The 20,401-nt window shown below is 31.1% G+C and overlaps 1 protein-coding gene and 1 pseudogene across 1 annotated transcript; both read right to left on the bottom strand.

The window, feature by feature from the left end:
- Positions 1 to 3,022: 3,022 nt before the first annotated feature.
- Positions 3,023 to 8,601, bottom strand: LOC124834092 (metallopeptidase M24 family protein). The gene is made up of 10 exons (XM_047308699.2): positions 8,440 to 8,601; positions 8,159 to 8,278; positions 7,898 to 7,982; positions 7,646 to 7,795; positions 7,388 to 7,541; positions 4,141 to 4,356; positions 3,930 to 4,066; positions 3,751 to 3,842; positions 3,492 to 3,671; positions 3,023 to 3,343 (listed from the first exon to the last, which is right to left on the bottom strand). The coding sequence occupies exons 2-10, from the start codon at positions 8,247 to 8,249 to the stop codon at positions 3,264 to 3,266; spliced, it is 1,185 nt and encodes a 394-aa protein (XP_047164655.1). The 5' UTR covers positions 8,250 to 8,278; positions 8,440 to 8,601; the 3' UTR covers positions 3,023 to 3,263.
- Positions 8,602 to 13,363: 4,762 nt separating this feature from the next.
- On the bottom strand, positions 13,364 to 18,094 carry LOC148202163 (uncharacterized; annotated as a pseudogene).
- Between the last annotated feature and the right edge of the window lie 2,307 nt (positions 18,095 to 20,401).

The raw sequence follows: 20,401 nt of genomic DNA, 5'->3' as shown, positions 1-20,401 counted from the left end.
ATGACTTAACTCTCCCAATTCTATTATTCACCAAATGACTGCATCTATGGTTTTAAAGTTTAACAAGTATTGGAGTGTGTTCAGTGGAGTGATGTCTATAGGTATTGTCTTAGATCACAGGTACAAAATTGATTTGTTGGATTATTTTTTCCCTCATATATATGGCAATGAATCTGTTTGTGAAATTGAAAAGGTGAAGATTCTTTTTAAGGACTTGGCAAAAGAGTATGAAATGTACATGAAAGGTAAGAAGTCACTTTCTTCATGTCAAAATTTGAACATAAATGTAGGCCAAATTGTTGACGTTAGAAAAGATGCTTGGAGGAGAGATTTTGCAAAACATCATATTGCAAAGAAAAATGAACCATCAAATTATATGTTAGAACTTGATTTTTACTTGGAGGAACCGACACTACCGGATTCAGATGAAGAATTTGACATTATAATTTGGTGGAAGACTAATGGATTAAAATATTCAATTTTACAAATGATTGCAAGAGATTTTCTAGCCATTCCTATCTCAACAATTGCTTATGAGTCTTCTTTTAGTACTGGTGGTCGATTTCTTACTCCACATCGGAGTAGATTACACCCAGACACTTTAGAGGCATTGATGTGTGTTCAAGATTGGCTATGGAGTGACATACAAGGTAATTAAATGAACAATTCAACTTACATATTTATATTCATTCAAATGATTGGCTATGACAAATGAATTTATTTTTCTTTTTCAGGTTCTTCAAAATTGAAAGTGGATAACATGAAGCTTAATAAGGAGATAATTGATGATGATATTGCTGATTTTGGTTATAATATTTTAATATGATTTTATTAATAGTGTCAATTTGTCATTGATTAATGACTTTATTTGTATTTATTTGTTTCATAAATTAAGTGGTCAAAATGAAGATGTATGAGAAGAAACATAAATCTTGGAGTGTTATTTTTAGAACAATTATTTTTAAAAGGTTTAATACCCTATTTTGTCCCAAGTTTCGCTCGAAAATGTCAAATTAATCAATCCTTTAAAAAGTGCGTTAATTATGTCCTCACTTAATAAAATTTGCATCAATGAAATCCCTTTCATTAAATCTGTACAAACGACATTAACTATTTTTCTCTCTCTTATATTTTTCTTCTATTTTTTTGTGCAATGTAGCTTTTTGTCAGTTTTTTTTCCTCTTCTACTTTTCTTCTACTTTAAATAATCTCTCCTCCCATATCACTCACGTAGCCCCTTACCTCCCATGCATATTCTTCTTTACTTTCCATGTGAGGTTTCAACATGCTGTTATTTTTTGCAATTATTTTGTATCAAAATGTTGTTTGTCCCTTTCGTACACAAAAATTAATGTGTCCCGTTTATTTTAAATAATAACTTATTTAGTAGATAAATTTTAACTAATAACATTCTTATAATGTTATTATTTTTTTTCTATATTTTAGTTCTTTTATAACTTTAAGATATAATTGTGTATTTTTTTTTCAATTATGAGCTATTTTTAGATTAGAAAAGAAACTACTTTTGTATAATAACCTGGTTATTATTCTTTCTTGAAAAAACACTAGTTATTATATTTAGAGATTTAAGAAAAGAATTTAATTGCTAATCATAGTAATCATGGCTTTAAAAAAAAGAACAACGTAATGAAGCTTATTAAGTTATAATATAGTGTAGAAGAAAAAAAAATTGAAATTATGAGTTAAATTAAAAATATCTTTGATTTTTTATAAATTTTTTGAACTTATATCTGAAGAAAAATGTAAATGTAATTAAGAATATTTTAGGAAATTTTGCTGCAATTAACTCAAGCTTTTTAGTTTTTACTATGAATTTCAATGAGAATATTAATATTGCATATTATTTGTCGAATAATTAAAATAAATATGGCCATTAAAAATGTTATATTTTAGATTATCAGATTTTATTTCAAAAGTATTTTCTTCTGATTTATCTTTAATTGAAACTTAATATTAACAAAAAGTGATGGAAATACAATATGAATTAAATGAAAAGTAATTGGAAGATACTCTATAAATAAAAAGATAGAGTTTAGATTTTATGTTTAATAACCTTCTTTCTTTAATCCCATTCTACAATTTTCTCTTTGCTCACCTTACCCCATTTTATTGGACCAATGAAACTAAAAGGTTATTATGGAGACTAAAAAAAAAATGATTAAAAAAGTTCTATAAAGAATTTATATTAAAATGTATATTAAGGAAAATAGTTAACGCTGTTTGTACGAATTTTATTAAGTGAAGATGATACACTTTTTAAAAGATAAACTAATTTGATATTTTCGAACAGACAAAATAAAGTATTAAACCTTTTTAAAATTATTTGTATTTAGATATATATTTTATTATTATTTTGTATTAATTTGAATTTAAGTTTTAACTTTTATTTACTATCCATTAACTTTACTTAATATATATTTTGAATATTATTTGAATATTTTTGCAATTTAATTTAAATTTCATCAAGGATTTAGGATTTCACATTAGATGGAATAAAAAGTGAAAAGATGGTGAAGTATAACTATGCACGGTAAATTATCTAGTATTTCACATTGCAAGGAACTTTCTCATTTCTTCCACTCTACCAAAAATAATTAATATTTTATAAATGTTTTTTAGAATAGTTCCTCTTCATTTATTAGCCATTTCCATTATACAAATTTAAAAAGCTAACCTTTTTAGTAATGATTATAATTTTACAAGTTTAAATAAGGATATAAATATATAAAATCAGATTTTGAATAAAAAGTGATAACTTCTTGCTTTTTTCTTTTTCATTTTTAACTTAAATGTCTTAGATAACTTCTTTCGACAAGCCTTCCGGTTTGTCAACTTCCCTCCAGGACAATTCTCACCCATTCAACCTAAACTAATCTCAAAAGTTAAGTTATTATTGGAAAACTAGTAAATCGAGGGTTTCACACAAAAAATGGCTAAAAAACCAATTTGAAACTGGTTAGGCTTTAAAAATCAGCCCAAAACTAGTTCAGTTCAGATTCAGTTCACCAAAAACCAAACCATTTTATCAAATTATCAAACAGTTTGGATGAATAACCCAACCAGTGTACGGTTTGGTTTTTTTTAAGTAACCATATGAAAATTGCTGTTAGAATCGAGGTCGAAAAACTATACTAAAATTCATAATCAAACAAAATACAATTTGGCGAACAATGTACCATGTACCAAAATTGAAAAGGGGTAATGAAAAGAAAATCTCTTTCATTGTTTGGGGTAGAGGTTAACTAATCTTGAGAAGTGGCCCCATTTGTTGAGTCCATAGGCTCAGCTTCAGCTGACTCATCTACCTTGTCCCCTTTCTTACCTGTGATAGAAAAAACACAAGCATAGCTATTTGTTGAGCCATTCAACACAAGGAATAATGAAATTTTAGATATGTAAATGTTGTGTTCAATAATATAAAAGTATGATACACAAGGAGTAATATAACGGCAACAAACTCTTCCAGCTACCTTTTTTCTTCTTTCCACCACCCTTTTTCTTTGTTTTTGTGCCCAAGGCTAGCCAGGCCTTAATATCAGGATCATCTATTGTTTTTGTAGGCTGCAATTCTTGGAGTGGATGAGATGTGACCCGATCCGACCCGTTTGGCATTAACAAGACTGTGAATTTGATATGTGCAACATAATCACCTGAAAAACAATTATACAAAACCTTAAATAAAGGGCACTTTGGTGATGTGATTTTGCTATCAGCCAAAGGCTTTTTTACCTGGCTTTTCATGCAGAACAGGATATGGCTGCAATAGCTCATGGTTGACACATTCAACTAAACCCAGACGAGCTCTTTTCTCTTCCAAAGCCCTGTACAAAACAAACGAAATTTTAAGAGAAATGGAAAGGATCAGAATTAGAACACCAGTAGAAGCAGTATAAAAATTTAAAGGTTACCTAGCAGAAAATGGCATAATTGGAAATTTCTGACTGATTTCACTGAAGATGAACCTAGATGCTTTCATCTTCAAGTGATAACTCTTATCAACAGCCCTCTTATAGATGGTTGTCTGCTTCTCATCCAACAACTTGGGCTGCAAGACAAGGGGAATTAATTTCTTGCGTATGATATACCATTCTATTAAATATGTTCATATAACTAACCCACCTTGCCATCCCCTGTGCTTGTTACTATATCAATTGCATAAACTTCGTTCTCCTCAAACTCTGCTTCATCAACCCTTGTTTCCGGATTAGACAAACTGAGCACAACCTTATTCCCATCAATAACAAACTGCTTCATTTGGTGGCTGAGAACACCCTCAACAATTTTACAGTCATAGGCAGCAGCAACCTTTTGAATTGCTTCAGTTACATCCTTGTTCTGTGAAAAAATAATTTGATTAAAAAACAGAACGAGCATCTCCTTCTAAACATAAGGTCATTTATGGATATGAATAATGGGTTGAATATGCCGTTTCCATCTTTTCTATTTCTATAAACAATAGTGATAAGTAATAATTTCTATAGGGTATTATTATGTTGGCTATACTAGACAAGTGTACTGCAATAAAAATATAAACAAGCACAACCATGAAACTATTTTCAGTCAATTCTAGTAAACCGATATGATATTGATCACCTCAGCAAAGTTGCCTTTGTTAAAGCTTTAACGTTGCTACAAATATTAGAATCAAGATAGATATACACAGACAAGACCAACAAGAGAGGCCAATTACAATAACATTAAAAGAATAATAATAGGATTAAAGACAGGTAAATAATAATTAATGTTTTAAATAGAGCACGGTGTTGGCTATACTAGACAAGAGCACTGACGGTATATAATCAGCACAACCATGAAACTATTCTCAGCCAATTCCTAGTATCGGCAACAGGGAAAAGAGGAAACCACTTTAGTACTGATCACCTCGGCAAAGTTGCCTTACAAATTTAATATTTTACTAAAATATCAGAATGCAGACATACATTGACAACGCTAACAAGAGAGGCAAATTACAGTAAGATAAAGATGTATATTAAGGCACTATGTTTTGTTGGCTATACTAGACAGGTGTGCTGATTATATAAATCAGCACAGCATGAATCTATTTTCAGCCAATTCTAGTATCAGCAACAGGGAAAAGAGGAAACCAATTTGTCCTGATCACCTCGGCAAAGTTGCCTTACAAATTTAATTTTTTGCTAAAAAATCAGAATTCAGACATACATTAACAACGCTAACAAGAGAGGCAAATTACAGTAACATAAAGATGTATATTAAGGCACTATGTTTTGTTGGCTATACTAGACAGGTGTGCTGATTATATAAATCAGCACAGCATGAATCTATTTTCAGCCAATTCTAGTATCAGCAACAGGGAAAAGAGGAAACCAATTTGACTGATCACCTCGGCAAAGTTGCCTTACAAATTTAATTTTTTGCTAAAAAATCAGAATTCAGACATACATTGACAACGCTAACAAGAGAGGCAAATTACAGTAACATAAAGATGTATATTAATGCACTATGTTTTGTTGGCTATACTAGACAGTGTGCTGATTATATAAATCAGCACAGCATGAATCTATTTTCAGCCAATTCTAGTATCAGCAACAGGGAAAAGAGGAAACCAATTTGTACTGATCACCTCGGCAAAGTTGCCTTACAAATTTAATTTTTTGCTAAAAAATCAGAATTCAGACATACATTGACAACGCTAACAAGAGAGGCAAATTACAGTAACATAAAGATGTATATTAATGCACTATGTTTTGTTGGCTATACTAGACAGTGTGCTGATTATATAAATCAGCACAGCATGAATCTATTTTCAGCCAATTCTAGTATCAGCAACAGGGAAAAGAGGAAACCAATTTGTACTGATCACCTCGGCAAAGTTGCCTTAAAAATTTAATTTTTTGCTAAAAAATCAGAATTCAGACATACATTAACAACGGTAACAAGAGAGGCAAATTACATTAACATAAAGATGTATATTAAGGCACTATGTTTTATTGGATATACTAGACAGGTGTGCTGATTATATAAATCAGCACAGCATGAATCTATTTTCAGCCAATTCTAGTATCAGCAAGAAGGAAAAGAGGAAACCAATTTGGTACTGATCACCTCGGCAAAGTTGCCTTACAAATTTATATTTTGCTAAAAAATCAGAATTCACACATACATTGACAACGCTAACAAGAGAGGCAAATTACAGAAACATAAAAATGTTTATTAAGGCACTATGTTTTGTTGGCTATGCTAGACAGGTGTGCTGACTATATAAATCAGCACAGCATGAAACTATTTCCAGCCAATTCTAGTATCAGCAACAGGGAAAAGAGGAAACCAATTTGGTACTGATCACCTCGGCAAAGTTGCCTTTAATATCAAGACATTAAACAGGTGAAGAAAACCTTAAACCTTTAACATAACCATATTTAGCATAAAAAATAGAAACTGGCATATTTCACATTACATGAACCATCCTAGATTGCACATATTCTTTCCTGGTGTACTAATCAGTCAGTCAGGTATATATAGAACAGAGTATGAACAACCCTATCAGTGTAACTATGACAGAAATAGGCATCATTGAACTTTATCCATAGCCTAAGATCTCGTCATCAAATAGAGATAAGTTCATACAGTTCAATATGATATTATGGACCAGAGTAAGACATTTTGAAGAGGTGATATGGAGAGAACAATGAAATCCCGTTCATAATTTTTCTAAATTTCATCCCAGTTAAAAAGTGTTTCATGACAGTGGATGACAGGATACATCATGCAGGTAAAATAACAAAACAATGGCAAACAAAATCAACAATTCTCTGTCAGTGTAACTATGACAGAAACAGGCTTCATTGGAATTTATCCGTAGCCAATAATTTCTTCATCATACAGAGATAAATTGTTCAATAGCAATATATTATAAATCAAATCAAGATAATTTTAAGAAAACGTAGAAAAGTGGAAAAATTTATATTCAGAGTTTTTAGCAACGATTTCAATCACAATAACAAATCAAGTCTTAAAAAAAAATTCAATAATAACATTCATTATACATGACACAGTACCAACACTACCAGTAAAAAAATAAATGACCTCTATCAGTGTAACTATGACAATTAAGCTTCACCGGAGTTTATCCATAGCTCATAACAGTTTACATCATTTAGAGATCAAAATCAACATGGCACACACTAAGGCAAAAAAGAACCTTCCATCAAGCAACCCAGATAACCAACGTAATTTCTCTACAAATTAAACAAGGTTAACTGCTTATATATTATATGAACTTACACCTATCAAACAAAGGCACAGTAAAAAAGGGCAACATGTTGTGAAACAAAAGCAAACCACCAATGAAATACAACCACAATAAAAACTAGTTACAAATGTTTACCTTCTTTCCTGGTCTGACAAGCCGCAAGGCCACCTCTGCAGCAGTATTTGCAGCGGCAATGACATCGGCTGCCCTTCCTGTAACAGGACCATCCTGAAGTACATGGGTGTGAGCCACCGCAGCAATGAAACCATCTATATGACAAGCCATGTCACTGCAAACAACCAATGAAACAATCTTCAATGTCCAAATAATAGCAAAAAACACAGAATCCATTTCCCCACAAATAATCACAAATTCAAGCACTGAAAATCTTACATTTTCAATATATCACCTTCTTCCAAAACTGCCTCGTCACTGGCTAGTGGGGAGAAATGGCAAACAACGTTGTTTACTGATAAACATGTTGGAAAAGCAACACCTCTCTCAATCTTCCTCTTCACATTCTTGTACACATTTCCAGTTTGTCTACACAGACACAAAAGCTAACCCTATGAGAAAAATTCTACAAATATATAAAAAAAAAACTCAAAGGCAATGCTCTATGGTATAAGAATAAACAAAGCTTACTCTCTCATATATGAATCCCCTTTCTCACAAATGTCCACAATTTTTGTCTTAGGTTTGCATTCTGAAATAACTAACCTCAAGGCCTCTGAAAAAACAACATTCTTGAAAAACAACATTCTTGAAATCGTATAAATGTATATATAAAGAACGGAACTTCGGATTCCAGCAAAAAAAGAAAAATGTGTGTACAAGGTAGAAAATAACAAAAATCCAAACAGAGCTTGAGAAAAAAAAAAAACATTGAGAGAGTAAGAAACACACTGTTAACGATCTCAGCAGCTGTCTTGTATTTCGTTACCACTTCGGCAGAAGAGAGATCCAACTCCTTCTCCTCCCTTTCTTCGTCCGACATGGTGGCAAGACTATGTAGTCCTCTGACCTCTAAGAGACCCAAATAAGATGCGACAATAAATGAAAAAAACAAGAACAAAAATCAAATCTTTATCCAGATGAGTCGTTATAAAGAATAAGAAAAACAGGGCAAACAAATACCCAGATTAAAGTTTAGAAAATTGACGAATGAATACTGAGGTAACACTCACCGTTAGGATGTTGTTGAGATTACGAAAGAGCAAAAGAATGAATGAAGAAGGCTCGGGAAAGAAATGGAGAGTCTTGTCAAACCAAACGGTGGCTCTGTGCAACTAGGGTTACAGCCACAGAGACAGCTTTGGCTTATATAGGATTTTTCATTTTCTTAAGAATACAAACCTTTTGAGTAGGGTTTTTACACTCCATTTCTTGCCTTAGTTTATTTATTTGTTTTAATTTTATATTTTTATATTTTATTTATTTATAATGTAGTTCATTATCCTTTTGCTACTCAAATGGCAACTGTAATAATTCTGCACCCAAAAACAAGTTAACAATATTACTGGGTTGAGCAGACAATTTTTTATGTAAATAATAATAATTTGACTTACTCGTGTATCATTAGATATAAATTTTTTTTATTTAATTAATAATAATTTAAATTATTTCTGATGTTTATAATTTAGTAGAATACACATAAATTTTATTACATACTAAATAAGATTTAATATATTAAAGGTAAAATTGGTATTAATTTAAATGTATAAAATTCATATGTCTGAAATTAAAATAACATTAATAATTATTCTTTTCTCTTTTTATTTTATTTTATGATATATGTTTATGAATTTTTATGCTAAGAAATAGAATAAATTACATTAACACTTCCATATTATAAGTTCTAAATAAAAAAGAATATAATAAAAATTCATAAAGTAATCACATAACTTTCACAGTTTCTACAATCAACATAAAGATCCCTATTTATATATAAATAACTATAGACACAACTTTTGGATGACTTATATAATGGTTAGTTCCTAAAAATCATGCATTTACCGTTACTCAAAAAAGGTGTGTCTTGGCCAAAGATGAGGGGACACTAGGAGTTGTCCCTAAGGAGACTATAGGAATTGATATCGAAAACTCCAACTATGGTCTTTAGGAGAACAACGAAGAGTGGTACGTCTTAGCCAAAGGTAAGGGGGCTATAGGAGTTGACCTTAAGGATTCCAACATTGGTCTTTAGGAGAGCAGTAAGGAGTAGCGCATATCGACAAAAGGTGAGGGGGCTCTAGGAGCTTACCATAAGGACTCTAACTATGGTCTTTTAGAGAGTAGTAAGGAATGGTGGACTCAACACAGTTATACCATAGGTGAAATTTTTCGTGAAAGCTCTCTTGGAGAGTGGTGGGTAGTGACACTTGCATACTTCGTCGATAAGTTTATATGTAAGTTTAGCTATTATGCTTTCTTTTAAGTTAACTCACCCTTACATGTTCGTGATTGTGGTTTCCACCTTTAATGGTCATATGACTTGTGTTTGGAGGCAAATTTGGGGATGCAGGAGCTCTTCTCTTCAGTTTCTAGGATTTTTCTATCTCTTTCAATCCATTGCACACCTAGTTTCTTCATGACGATGAAGAACTAATCTTATTTGTTGTTCGGGAAGATGTAACATCTAAACTCTCATGTATTTGAATTGATTCCAATTTATATATGCTTCTTTCATTAATTGTTTAGTGTCGTGAGTCCTCTAGGTTACGATACTTGGTCTTACCATTTTATATTACTTGATACGATTCGGTACACTTGCCGACATCTTAACAGTAACATCCTGAACGAATGCTACATTTAACAACTCAACGCTGCTCCTCCTTATATCCTATGTTATCTTATGTTTTAGTGGAAATCACGATCATTGTAGGTAGATAATACCAACACATAAAAGCAAATAAGGTAAGTTAGAGATATTTTAAAACTTATAAGTTTTAAATAAAAAAAATATACTAGAAATTCAAAAAGTAACCACATAACTTCATAATCCCTACAATTGACATCTAAACATAAAGATTCTCATAGCTCATCATATATAAATAACCATAGACACAACCTCCAGAGTAATGGTGTACTCACTAGTTCCTATAGACCATACACCTATCATTACTCAATCACTCATGCCTATCAAAAGTTACATTTATAACATGTTTGAGCCTTCTCCCGATCCATAGAGCATGATAGGGTAAATTCTATATCTAACGAGTTTAACCACTACCAATGCTTTATATATGAATCCCATTGACTCTCACAACTAGTTATTTTCACTTATATGAATATAATTACTAGTAGATTCAAGATTATCTTGTTCCAGCCCCTATCTCGATACTCCCCCACACAAAAACCAACTTACTATAGTATTCTCACCATAGGAATAACTACCTCATAATCCAAATCACGTACATTTCAATTGGTAATAAACTTTATCGATATAGCACAACCACAAGAAAACTAGCAAACACAATGTATCTCACTTAGCTCCTTCATCACATTCTTTAAAAATTCTTAAATCATAACACACTTTCATACATATGTACTTTAATTCAATTAAAATTCATCTCATAACATAAGTCACTTATTGTTTATTTTAAATTACAAGCTAAGAATTCATCATTTATTTTTTATTGCATTAGCATAACATTCAAATACTATATTTCAAATAATTAGATCAAGATGGTAAAAAATTTCTCTAACTATAAACATCTAATGACAGATCCCTATGATTACAATAAAGATTGACATGTCTGAGATAAGTTGTCAAAATTTTAGCTTACTCCAACGATTAATGAAGAGGGAATCCCAATTTTCCCAAGATGACTCAGTGTTGGAAATAAGGTGGTGCCCAACAAGTTAGTGAATTCACTCTTTTAGTTGCGCCCAACAATACTAAAGTATCGTCCAACACTAGCCAAGTTAGTGGCTCTTGTCCAACTAGTGCCCAACAACACTATAGTGACGCCTAACGTTGCATCAGATATTTGAACTTCCTTTTTAAGTTTTAATTTAGCAATTTGACTTTTCTTAAGTTATTCTCCACTTAATAAAATTCATAATGTTTTAATAAATCAATCAAAGGTCTCATAAAGAAGCTCCTATAAACAACAAAACTCTAGATTTCACAAGATAAAATCACCCTTTGACACCAATCTAATTAAACTCCCCTGTCTTTAAAGAAATCCTACAATAATAAATTGATTACACACTCATTATTGTCATCTTATAAACACAATTAATTAATCCTTCAATTACATATATCATTTATATCTAAATTCATCAATTTAGCCAGTTCAATTAAAATTGACCCATTAGAGACTAAAACACTATTCTACCTATTCATTTCCCAACTTCACAACTCAGATATCAAACTCAACACACAACATAATTTTCTCATTTAATCCCTCATCACACATAAACCTGATCAATTAATTTCCACATGCCTAGTATCAAAGTTCATAGTTTTAATCAAATCACACCACAAATTCATAACTCAAGCATCAATTTAATCAATTTCCTCATACATGTACAATTACCACTCTAAAACAATTTCATTCACTAAATTCATAATAAATTGTCATCATACATATTACAGTTCATCAATCCTTAATAAGAATTAACTTTAAAAATAGTTTCCCTTACTTGCTTAGGAGCAACACCAAGGTCTTTCATTTCTAAGCATTCTTAAACACTAAGATGGGCAGAAACCGCATAAAGAATATGCAAATCAACAATGTGATCACGCCCTAATGATCCTAATTAGACAGAGAATCCTTAAAAACCCCAAACCCACACATGCAAAAGCAAATTGCTCTACATGCATAAAAGCCCCCAAATCAACTCTAAAAAGGTTAAAAGGAGAAATTAGTATTTTCCACGATTAGATCAGATAGAATTGTAGCTCTCATATTGACAGGAGTTATACAATGCTTTTTGACCTTCAAATAGGTGAGCAGAGTGGAGGGAGTTTAAACAGAATGTAAAAAATTGTAGAAAAATGGTTTCAAAAGAGATAATGTGTTTTAAGATAATGAAATTCATTTATAATAAAACTATTTATATTAAAACCTTTTATTATTAAAATAATTAAGTGTCACCATTTTAAAACCTCTATCAATCCTCCTAAAATACTATTTTCTAGGTTCTCCCACTTTTTCTCCATTTATTTCAATTTTAATTTTTCATTTCTCTCAATTTTTAATTTTATTTGAGTTTATTTATTTTTTATTTATTGTTTTCTTTTCTTTTTAGTTTATTATTTTCAATTAATCTTGTTTTCTATTTTTTTATTTTTTGATTTAGTTTACTATTTTAAATTCTTGTCATTTTCTAGTTTTAATTTTTCAATTAAATTCTACTAATTTCAATTTATGATCTTAATTCCTATTGTGGTTTATTTAATGAGTAGTATGCAATTTGGTTAAGCTTGTTTATCCATTAATAACATTTAGTCTCTATCAATGTTTGTTAATTTTTTATTTTATAATCTAGTTAATCCATCCATGTTTCTTTCTATTTTAATTTAATTGTTGTTGTCTTTAGGTTAGCCATTGAATTTTGACATGACCAATTTATGGACTTTTAATCCCTTAAATCATACTCCTTTTATATCTTAACTTGTTTAAAGAGGACATCAAGCAATTGACTTATTATAAAAGGTATTCTTAGACCTCATAATAAATCTAACTTATATTAATAGATTTGACATAATAAATCCAACTAATTATGACAAGTCCATTAATATTTGTCATAGTAAGTCCAACTTATTATGACACGTCTAAGAATACATGTTATAATAAGTCACTTACTTTGACATATATTCATAAACATGGTATAGTAATTGAGTATTTTTATTTTACTTTATAATTTTTTCTCCATTCACAATAATATTATCTACACATAATAATATGCAATTTCTAAATGAAACAACCTCATTGACTTACTTTATCTAAAAAAACTTCAAATTGTAATTTTGATTTGATATATGATTTGCATCACAAAACATTAAGCTCGAGTTATCATCTAAGTCATAATTTAACACCACTACAAAGTTTAAAAAATTAGTAATTTACATTATCAAAATTACTTGAAACTAATTTTCAACTAAATCACAAAATTAATTATCATTTGGAGACAACCTTTTGCTTGAAAATGGATTGTCGTGATAGTATGATACTTAGATTGGTCTATGTGCCCATAGTTTTTTTCAAAACTTTGTATAAGTTCATACTTATAAAACAAGAGATAAAAAATCAATGTAAACACGTTTTACTATAGTCAATGTCAAATTTAACAACCACACTATTATTGTTTAAATGCCAAAATGCAATACACTTAAATGGTGCATATTTTTTATAAATTTTATCAATAATTTTATCTAGTGGTTTATTTTTGCAACTCAACATCACATGCAAAAAAAATATGAGTAATAGGTAGAATATTTGTTAACCATACAAACTTTATGATTCATATAATACAACAAATATATATAGTTATTTATAAAATATTAAATGATTTTGATTTTAATTAACAATTAGATGGTTCATAAAGTTTAGAAATAGCCTTATATAAGTTTTTTCTTGTTTATGAATAAGTTGGAAATTTCTCGTACCTTTCCATACACATTAGGGTTGTTGTAATGGAAAATGAACCAAACTCTTTAAAGTGCAATCTAGAACATGCAAACAAACTATTTTCATCTTTAAGCTTCTCTAGTATAAAATTTTTCTTTACATTTTGAGCCAATTTGATAATGTGACCTATTCTCATTCCTAGTCTGCAGTGTTTTTCCAAATTTGTTTCACCGATTTTCACAAATTCCTTTAAACTAGGAAATTTTTTTATTCCATATGTGTGGATTAATTTTTCTTAATTATTTTTATATAAAGGGATTATAATTAATACATATATATGTCATTTTTTTTTCTTTTCAGGATCCTAAAATAATTAGAAACAACACAATATTTTTTTTTCATGCATAAAGAATGATTTTTTTTTTAAAAAGACTAACAAAATTAGTTCTAAATTGTGTTTTACCACTTAAATTCCCAAAAGAATTTATGTCATTTTAAAATAGTTCAATTCTCAAGTTTTTTTTTCGACATTAAATTTTAAAAATGTTTCATCAATCTTCTTCTATTTTAAAGAATCAAGTAAATGTCAAATAAATCTTTTTCATGTCACTTTTTTTACATAATTTTTAATTGCAAACAATATTTTAAATTTAGTATCACTAGGAAGTACCACAACACACCAACAAGAGGACTATTTGTTTATTCCTCACCATTGCTTGCATCAAATGTTTCCTTTTATATCAAAGAGGAAGTATATGTGGAACAAACCCCTGACTTTGAAGACTTTGATCACATTTACAAACTGAGAAAAGTTGTATATGGACTCAAACATGCTCCATGATCATGGTTTTAAAGGTTGAGTGAGTTCCTTATCAAGAAAGAATTCAAAAGGGGTAAAGTTGATTAACATTATTCATTAAAAATTATGGAAAAGATTTATTTTTTGTACAAATATATGTTGTTGATATAATATTTGGTTCCACTAATCCTCTTCTGTGTATATGCAGGAGGAATTTGAGATGTCCATGATCGGAGAGCTAAATTACTTCCTTGGATTGTAAGTGAAGCAGGAAAAAGCTGACATTTTCATTCATCTATCAAAGTACTGTGTTGATCTATTGAAGAAATTTAAGATGAATGAATGCAAAGAATCTATTACTCCTATGGCTACAAACTACTATCTTGACAAGGATTAAAAAGGTAAAGATGTTGACCAAAAGATGTACAAAGGTATGATCGGTTATTTACTTTATTTATCTGCCAATCGTCCGATATTATGCACAATGTTTGTTTGTGTGCTAGATTCCAATCCTGTCCAAAAGAATCACATTTAACTATAGTTAAAAGAATTATGAAGTATCTCAAAGGGACAAAAAATGTTCGACTATGGTACCCTAGAGGTTCAAATTTGACTCTTGAGGGTTATAGTGATTCAGATTTTGAAGGTTGTTAATTAGACAAAAAAAACATCAATGGTACTTATCATCTTTTGGGATGCTCACTAATCACTTGGCATTTAAAGAAACAAGCTTTTGTGGCATTATCCACCATAGAAGTTGAGTACATTGCAACTGGAAGTTGTTGTGCTCAATCTCTTTGGATCAAGAGTTAACTTAAGGACTATGGTATTCATCTAAAGCATATTCCTCTAAAGTGTAACAATAATAGTGCTAGAAATTTAACCAAAAAACCCCATTCTACATTCTAAAACGAAACATATTGAGATAAAACATCATTTTATCAGAGATCATGTTTCAAAATGGGAAGTTAAAATTGAATTTGTTGATACTCTACATCAATGGGCTGACATTTTCACAAAACCTATGTCTAAAGAAAAATCTTACACAATAAGAAATGAGCTAGGCATACTCGATCAAAGCTATGTCAAATAATGGGATGAACTGATGAATCTGTTTGTATGGATGCAATCTGATCTATTTTACTATCATACACTATTGGACATTCATACTCATTCATGAATATTGAAATTGCATAACAATTATTGCTTTCATAATGTTTATTACTATGCTAACACTCAACATTGTTGAGAAAGTTGTGTTTGCAAGATGAACATTGATCTCAAAAGGTTTAAATTGATCAAAACTATGCATTTGAGCACTTTCACGAACTTTAACCGATTACACAGATCAATAATATGTTAAAAACTCACTCAATAGAGAGTTTAATCGGTTAGATTCATAACGTAATCGATTAAAAGTCGCTTACTTGGTTTACACGCTTATAATTGATGATATTAACTGCTTAATATGTTATGATTGGTACTTGATACAATTTAAGCATATCTTAGATATCAAGTGTTGTATATTGCTAAAAAATGTTTTTGAAAATCATCCATATGCTTCATTTTGAAAAATTGCACCACATGTTGCAGAATTTCTTACACTGTTATATCAATTTTGTTGCTACATAAGATGGTATCATGCATTTATACTGCAATTATACTCTGAGCTTCATATTTGTTGCATAATCATATTGAGTATTTTGCTAATTGCACATGATACATTCATTTGATATCAATATATACTCTAATCTATATACACTAATATATTGTTATACTGTTTTCAATATATTGTTATGAGCTTTGATTTAAACTGTTATAAATCTCATATTTCTCATACTGTTTAAAGTGCTACACTTCTTCATGATAGGGAACATCATATTCTTAAAATGGTCTGTAAGAATTTCTTTTTGATGTACCTCTTAGCACTTTGTTTCCATGTTACTTGTATTGTCATTTTTTGCTAATACCCAAAGGGGGGAGAGTAACTCGAAAGAGTTTCTTGTTGTGCATCATAAAAAAAAGGGGAGATTGTTGATAGAGGGAGCTATGTACAACTGAACCCATATCTCACATATGTGTTTTTAATTATGACAAAAGAAATGTTTTATAGTTTCTTGCACAACAAAATGGCAAAACAATTGTTTGATTACATATGTGATTGTGGTTGAACTATGTGATATGTGTATTCATTGATTAAGAATGAATCATTTGGTTGAAACTATTGGAACACAACAACCGGTACCGATTTTGCGCAGCGGAAATAAAAACAGAGTTTGATACAGAATGTTAAAAGCGAAGAGCTTGTTCAGTCAATTTTAGAATGATTCCTTTAATTTTCTTATAAACGATTTAACGATAGTTGATGTGTAGAAAATGTAAAGAGTACAGGGAGTAGAAAAATCACACAAATGATTTTTATCCTAGTTCGAATTAACAGATTCTACGTCCAGTTGTTAATCATTATAAATAGTGATTAACTGTTTCACTAAAACCAGTTTCACAGTTACAATGAAAGTGAATGCAACTTTAGAACAACAAAACCTTCCTTCGACGAACGAACCAAAAGCAACAACTCTACCAACTTGAAGAGAACCGCTCCGACCTTTGACATACAAAGCGCGAGCTTCTCCTATTCACAAGGCTTGACAAAAGCAAGAACTATCACTTAAGAACTTCCTCAAACACACTGTATTCTCAAATGGCATAGATTTCTTTTCATTCTCAGAGAGCTTCCCTTAGGCACACAACTCTAATACTCTCAAAATGAAAAGTTACCTTCTAAGAGCTGTGAAGAGCTCTATTTATAATCCCAAGTTCGTGCAGTGTTAGAAACTAAAAAGACATATTACAACTGCCAGTGTTAAACGATTATTGTAAGTGATAATCGATTGTCTGCGAGACTTTGGAACATATAATGATATTAACTCTTCAAATGGTCAGCTCCAGTTCTTCACCTACTTCCACCGTTCGGCTCGAGCCCTTACTGTCTTTAGATGTTTGGCTCAATTCTTCTTCACTCGTAGACCTTCCAACTCTTAACATTTTATTCTACAATGTTAGTTGGACTCAACACCGTTTGGTCTTGTACATGTGTTGTGTTTATGTCTTATTCGGCTTTCAACTGCTATACGCCGTTCGACCTTCAACTACGTTCGACTTTCATCTGCTATACGTCGTTTGGTCTTCAATTGTGTTCGGCGTGTGTTCGGCCTGTGCTTCAAATGTCGTTCGGTCTTCAACTGCGTTCGGCCAGTGTTTGTCCTGTGTTCGACCTTCATTTGTTTGTGACCGTTCAATCTCAGTCATGTCTTTGCTCGGTTGCCAGGACTCAATTCTTCCTACCACCACTTACCGTCCAACCGCTCGGTCACGTTTATGCCTCTCTTGGTCTTGGTCATGCCTTCCACTACTCGGTCCTAACTGCTCGGTCTTGGTCATACCTCGCTTGGTCTCAGTCATGCCGATAACTTTTTGGCAAGTATACCAAATCGTTACAAGTAATACAGTGATAAGTAAAGTATCGTTCTCCTCAGGGAATTTGTGTTACGTTATTCAATTAAAATTTATTTATCAAAATCAATTTGAACAACAAAATATAAGTGAATTAATAATCTCAAACTAGATGACAATTTAAAATTGAAATTAAAATTTAAAGAAAGCTTCATTGGAATTGACTTCATGACCACATTACAGTAACTATTCTGAGCAATATAACTTGCATTCAAACATCAACATCACAGTATCTTGGTTTAATTCCTTAAAACAAGTTCTAAAGAATTATGATCAATTATTAATTCCTTAAATAATTAAACATAAACTTTGCATTAAGAACGATGTTATTGATGACCAGGAGAATTGAAACTATTCCTAGCCTCTTTCCTTCTGGTTGCTTTTCTTGCGTTAATACTTAAATTTACTTCCCAGTACAATTTAAATATAAAAACAAGTTTATTTTACTTCCGCAAAATAAAATAAAAAGTAAACAAGAAAAGCATATGAACACAACTTATATTGAACAGGAAAGATTACATCAAATGTCAGCCATTACAGTCAATTCCAACGAATAAAAGTTTAGCCTATCCTAGACATCACAAACATACTCATTTCTGCAATTCCTTGCATGATGTGCAGTCTTGATGTCTTCAGAGAGGTCTCTTGATGGTCTCCTTCTCCAGAGCAGTTCTCCAAAAATTATTCTTTTCAGTCTGATCCCCGCTATCATTCAAAGCACGTCTTTTAAGAGACAGTTGAATTCTCATAACTGCTCCATTCGTTCCGCGCACAGAAGCAGATTCGCTGTGCGAATTAAAATTAATACAACACTCAACTGCACAAATTCGCTAAGCGCACAGCCTCTGGTGCGCTGTGCGAATTTTGCAATTTTCATTCTTCTCTGATGTTATTCGCTCAGCGAACCAATGGTGGTGCGCTGTGCGAATGTATTCTCCTGGCTCTGCGAATTTTGCTTCTGCTATGCGAGAATTGGCTGACAGATTCACTTTTGTACAACTTTTCCTGAACAATAATTTACAACACAATCTACTTCCTCTTACGACTTTTCACTGAGTAATAACATGAATAATTACAAAATTGAGATCATTTATAAGTGTCAAAACATCTGTTTTTCACACTTATCAACTCCCCCAAACTTGAACTATTTCATGCCCTCAGGAAATAACAGAAACATATGAACAACACATAACACACCTTTGACGTTTTGATAGAATGACTTTACACATCAGACAAATCACATGCATTCCTAAAGATTCAAACAGGTATGGCATAGTACAATACTAAAAAATTCATCTGTATATAGAATATGTAAAACCAGATCAGCATTTATCATTCTCACCACTCACAGTGTTTGTCCTCACAGTCGAATTGTCCTAGAACTTCATCAGCTTTTGCATTTCATTTGATTCACACACTTCACACACTATTGGTTAAGTCCAAAGGTCTTTTCAGGTTAAGGCTTGGCTTGGCTAGAAAAAGAATCATGGTTTTTCTTGGATTCAAAGATACCTATTAAGAAGAGAACAACTTCAATTCCCAATCCAATACTCAAATCCCGAAATGTATCATTTATTACATACCATTTTCTTTCACAGCTCAACCTTTTCTTTCATTTTGAGCTTCTATATATATATATATATATATATATATTTTATACGATCTTTTCTTTCCCCCAAACTTGAATTCAACCTTAACCTCTTTTAAAGCATAATACATGTTCTCTTCTAGGGTGTAAGGTAGGATATCATCTAATAGGCTCAAGGTGGAAGGAAAAAATTTTCAAGGCTCAAAAAGGTTCACAATTGTATCACAGTGTCTAAAGGTTGGCTATCTGGCCAAGTAGCTATATAATCAATACAAACATGGCCTTTTTCATCCTTAACCAAAGAGTGTGTATATACGTAGAAGCAAAATCATGCAAAAACCAATTCCATATCTAGACAACTCAATATCTCTCAATCAATATATGCTCTCAACACTCACAGATCTGGTCATATTCATACACACAGATAAAAATTTTGAAGCAATGTACCACATACATACAAGTCATCATCCCAAAAATCACATAATATCATCAGAACATGCATAGTCATTAAATCAAAACCTCAAAGTCTTTACAACCACAACAAACATCAACAAATAACTAAGTTCCACAATAACATCTAAACAGAAACATCTAAAAACAACATAACACAAACATCAATAACACATCAATAACATATGTCCATCAGCACTCTACCAAGACGCATCTGT

The sequence above is a fragment of the Vigna umbellata genome, chromosome 3 (genome assembly GCF_029865625.1).
Source record: "Vigna umbellata cultivar VRB3 chromosome 3, Vumbellata_1.0, whole genome shotgun sequence".
Classification (NCBI taxonomy): Eukaryota; Viridiplantae; Streptophyta; class Magnoliopsida; order Fabales; family Fabaceae; genus Vigna; species Vigna umbellata.
The sequence above is the reverse complement of the archived record's forward strand: the minus strand, read 5'-3'. Positions and strand labels throughout refer to the sequence as shown.

Excerpts from the sequence above, each read along its gene's own strand:
- LOC124834092 (XM_047308699.2), bottom strand. The coding sequence starts at position 8,249 with ATGTCGGACGAAGAAAGGGAGGAGAAGGAGTTGGATCTCTCTTCTGCC. Across the intron at positions 7,983-8,158 it reads AGCTGCTGAGATCGTTAACA|AGGCCTTGAGGTTAGTTATT; the intron begins GTGTGTTTCTTA and ends TTGTTTTTTCAG. Across the intron at positions 4,357-7,387 it reads TTGTCAGACCAGGAAAGAAG|AACAAGGATGTAACTGAAGC; the intron begins GTAAACATTTGT and ends ATTTTTTCACAG.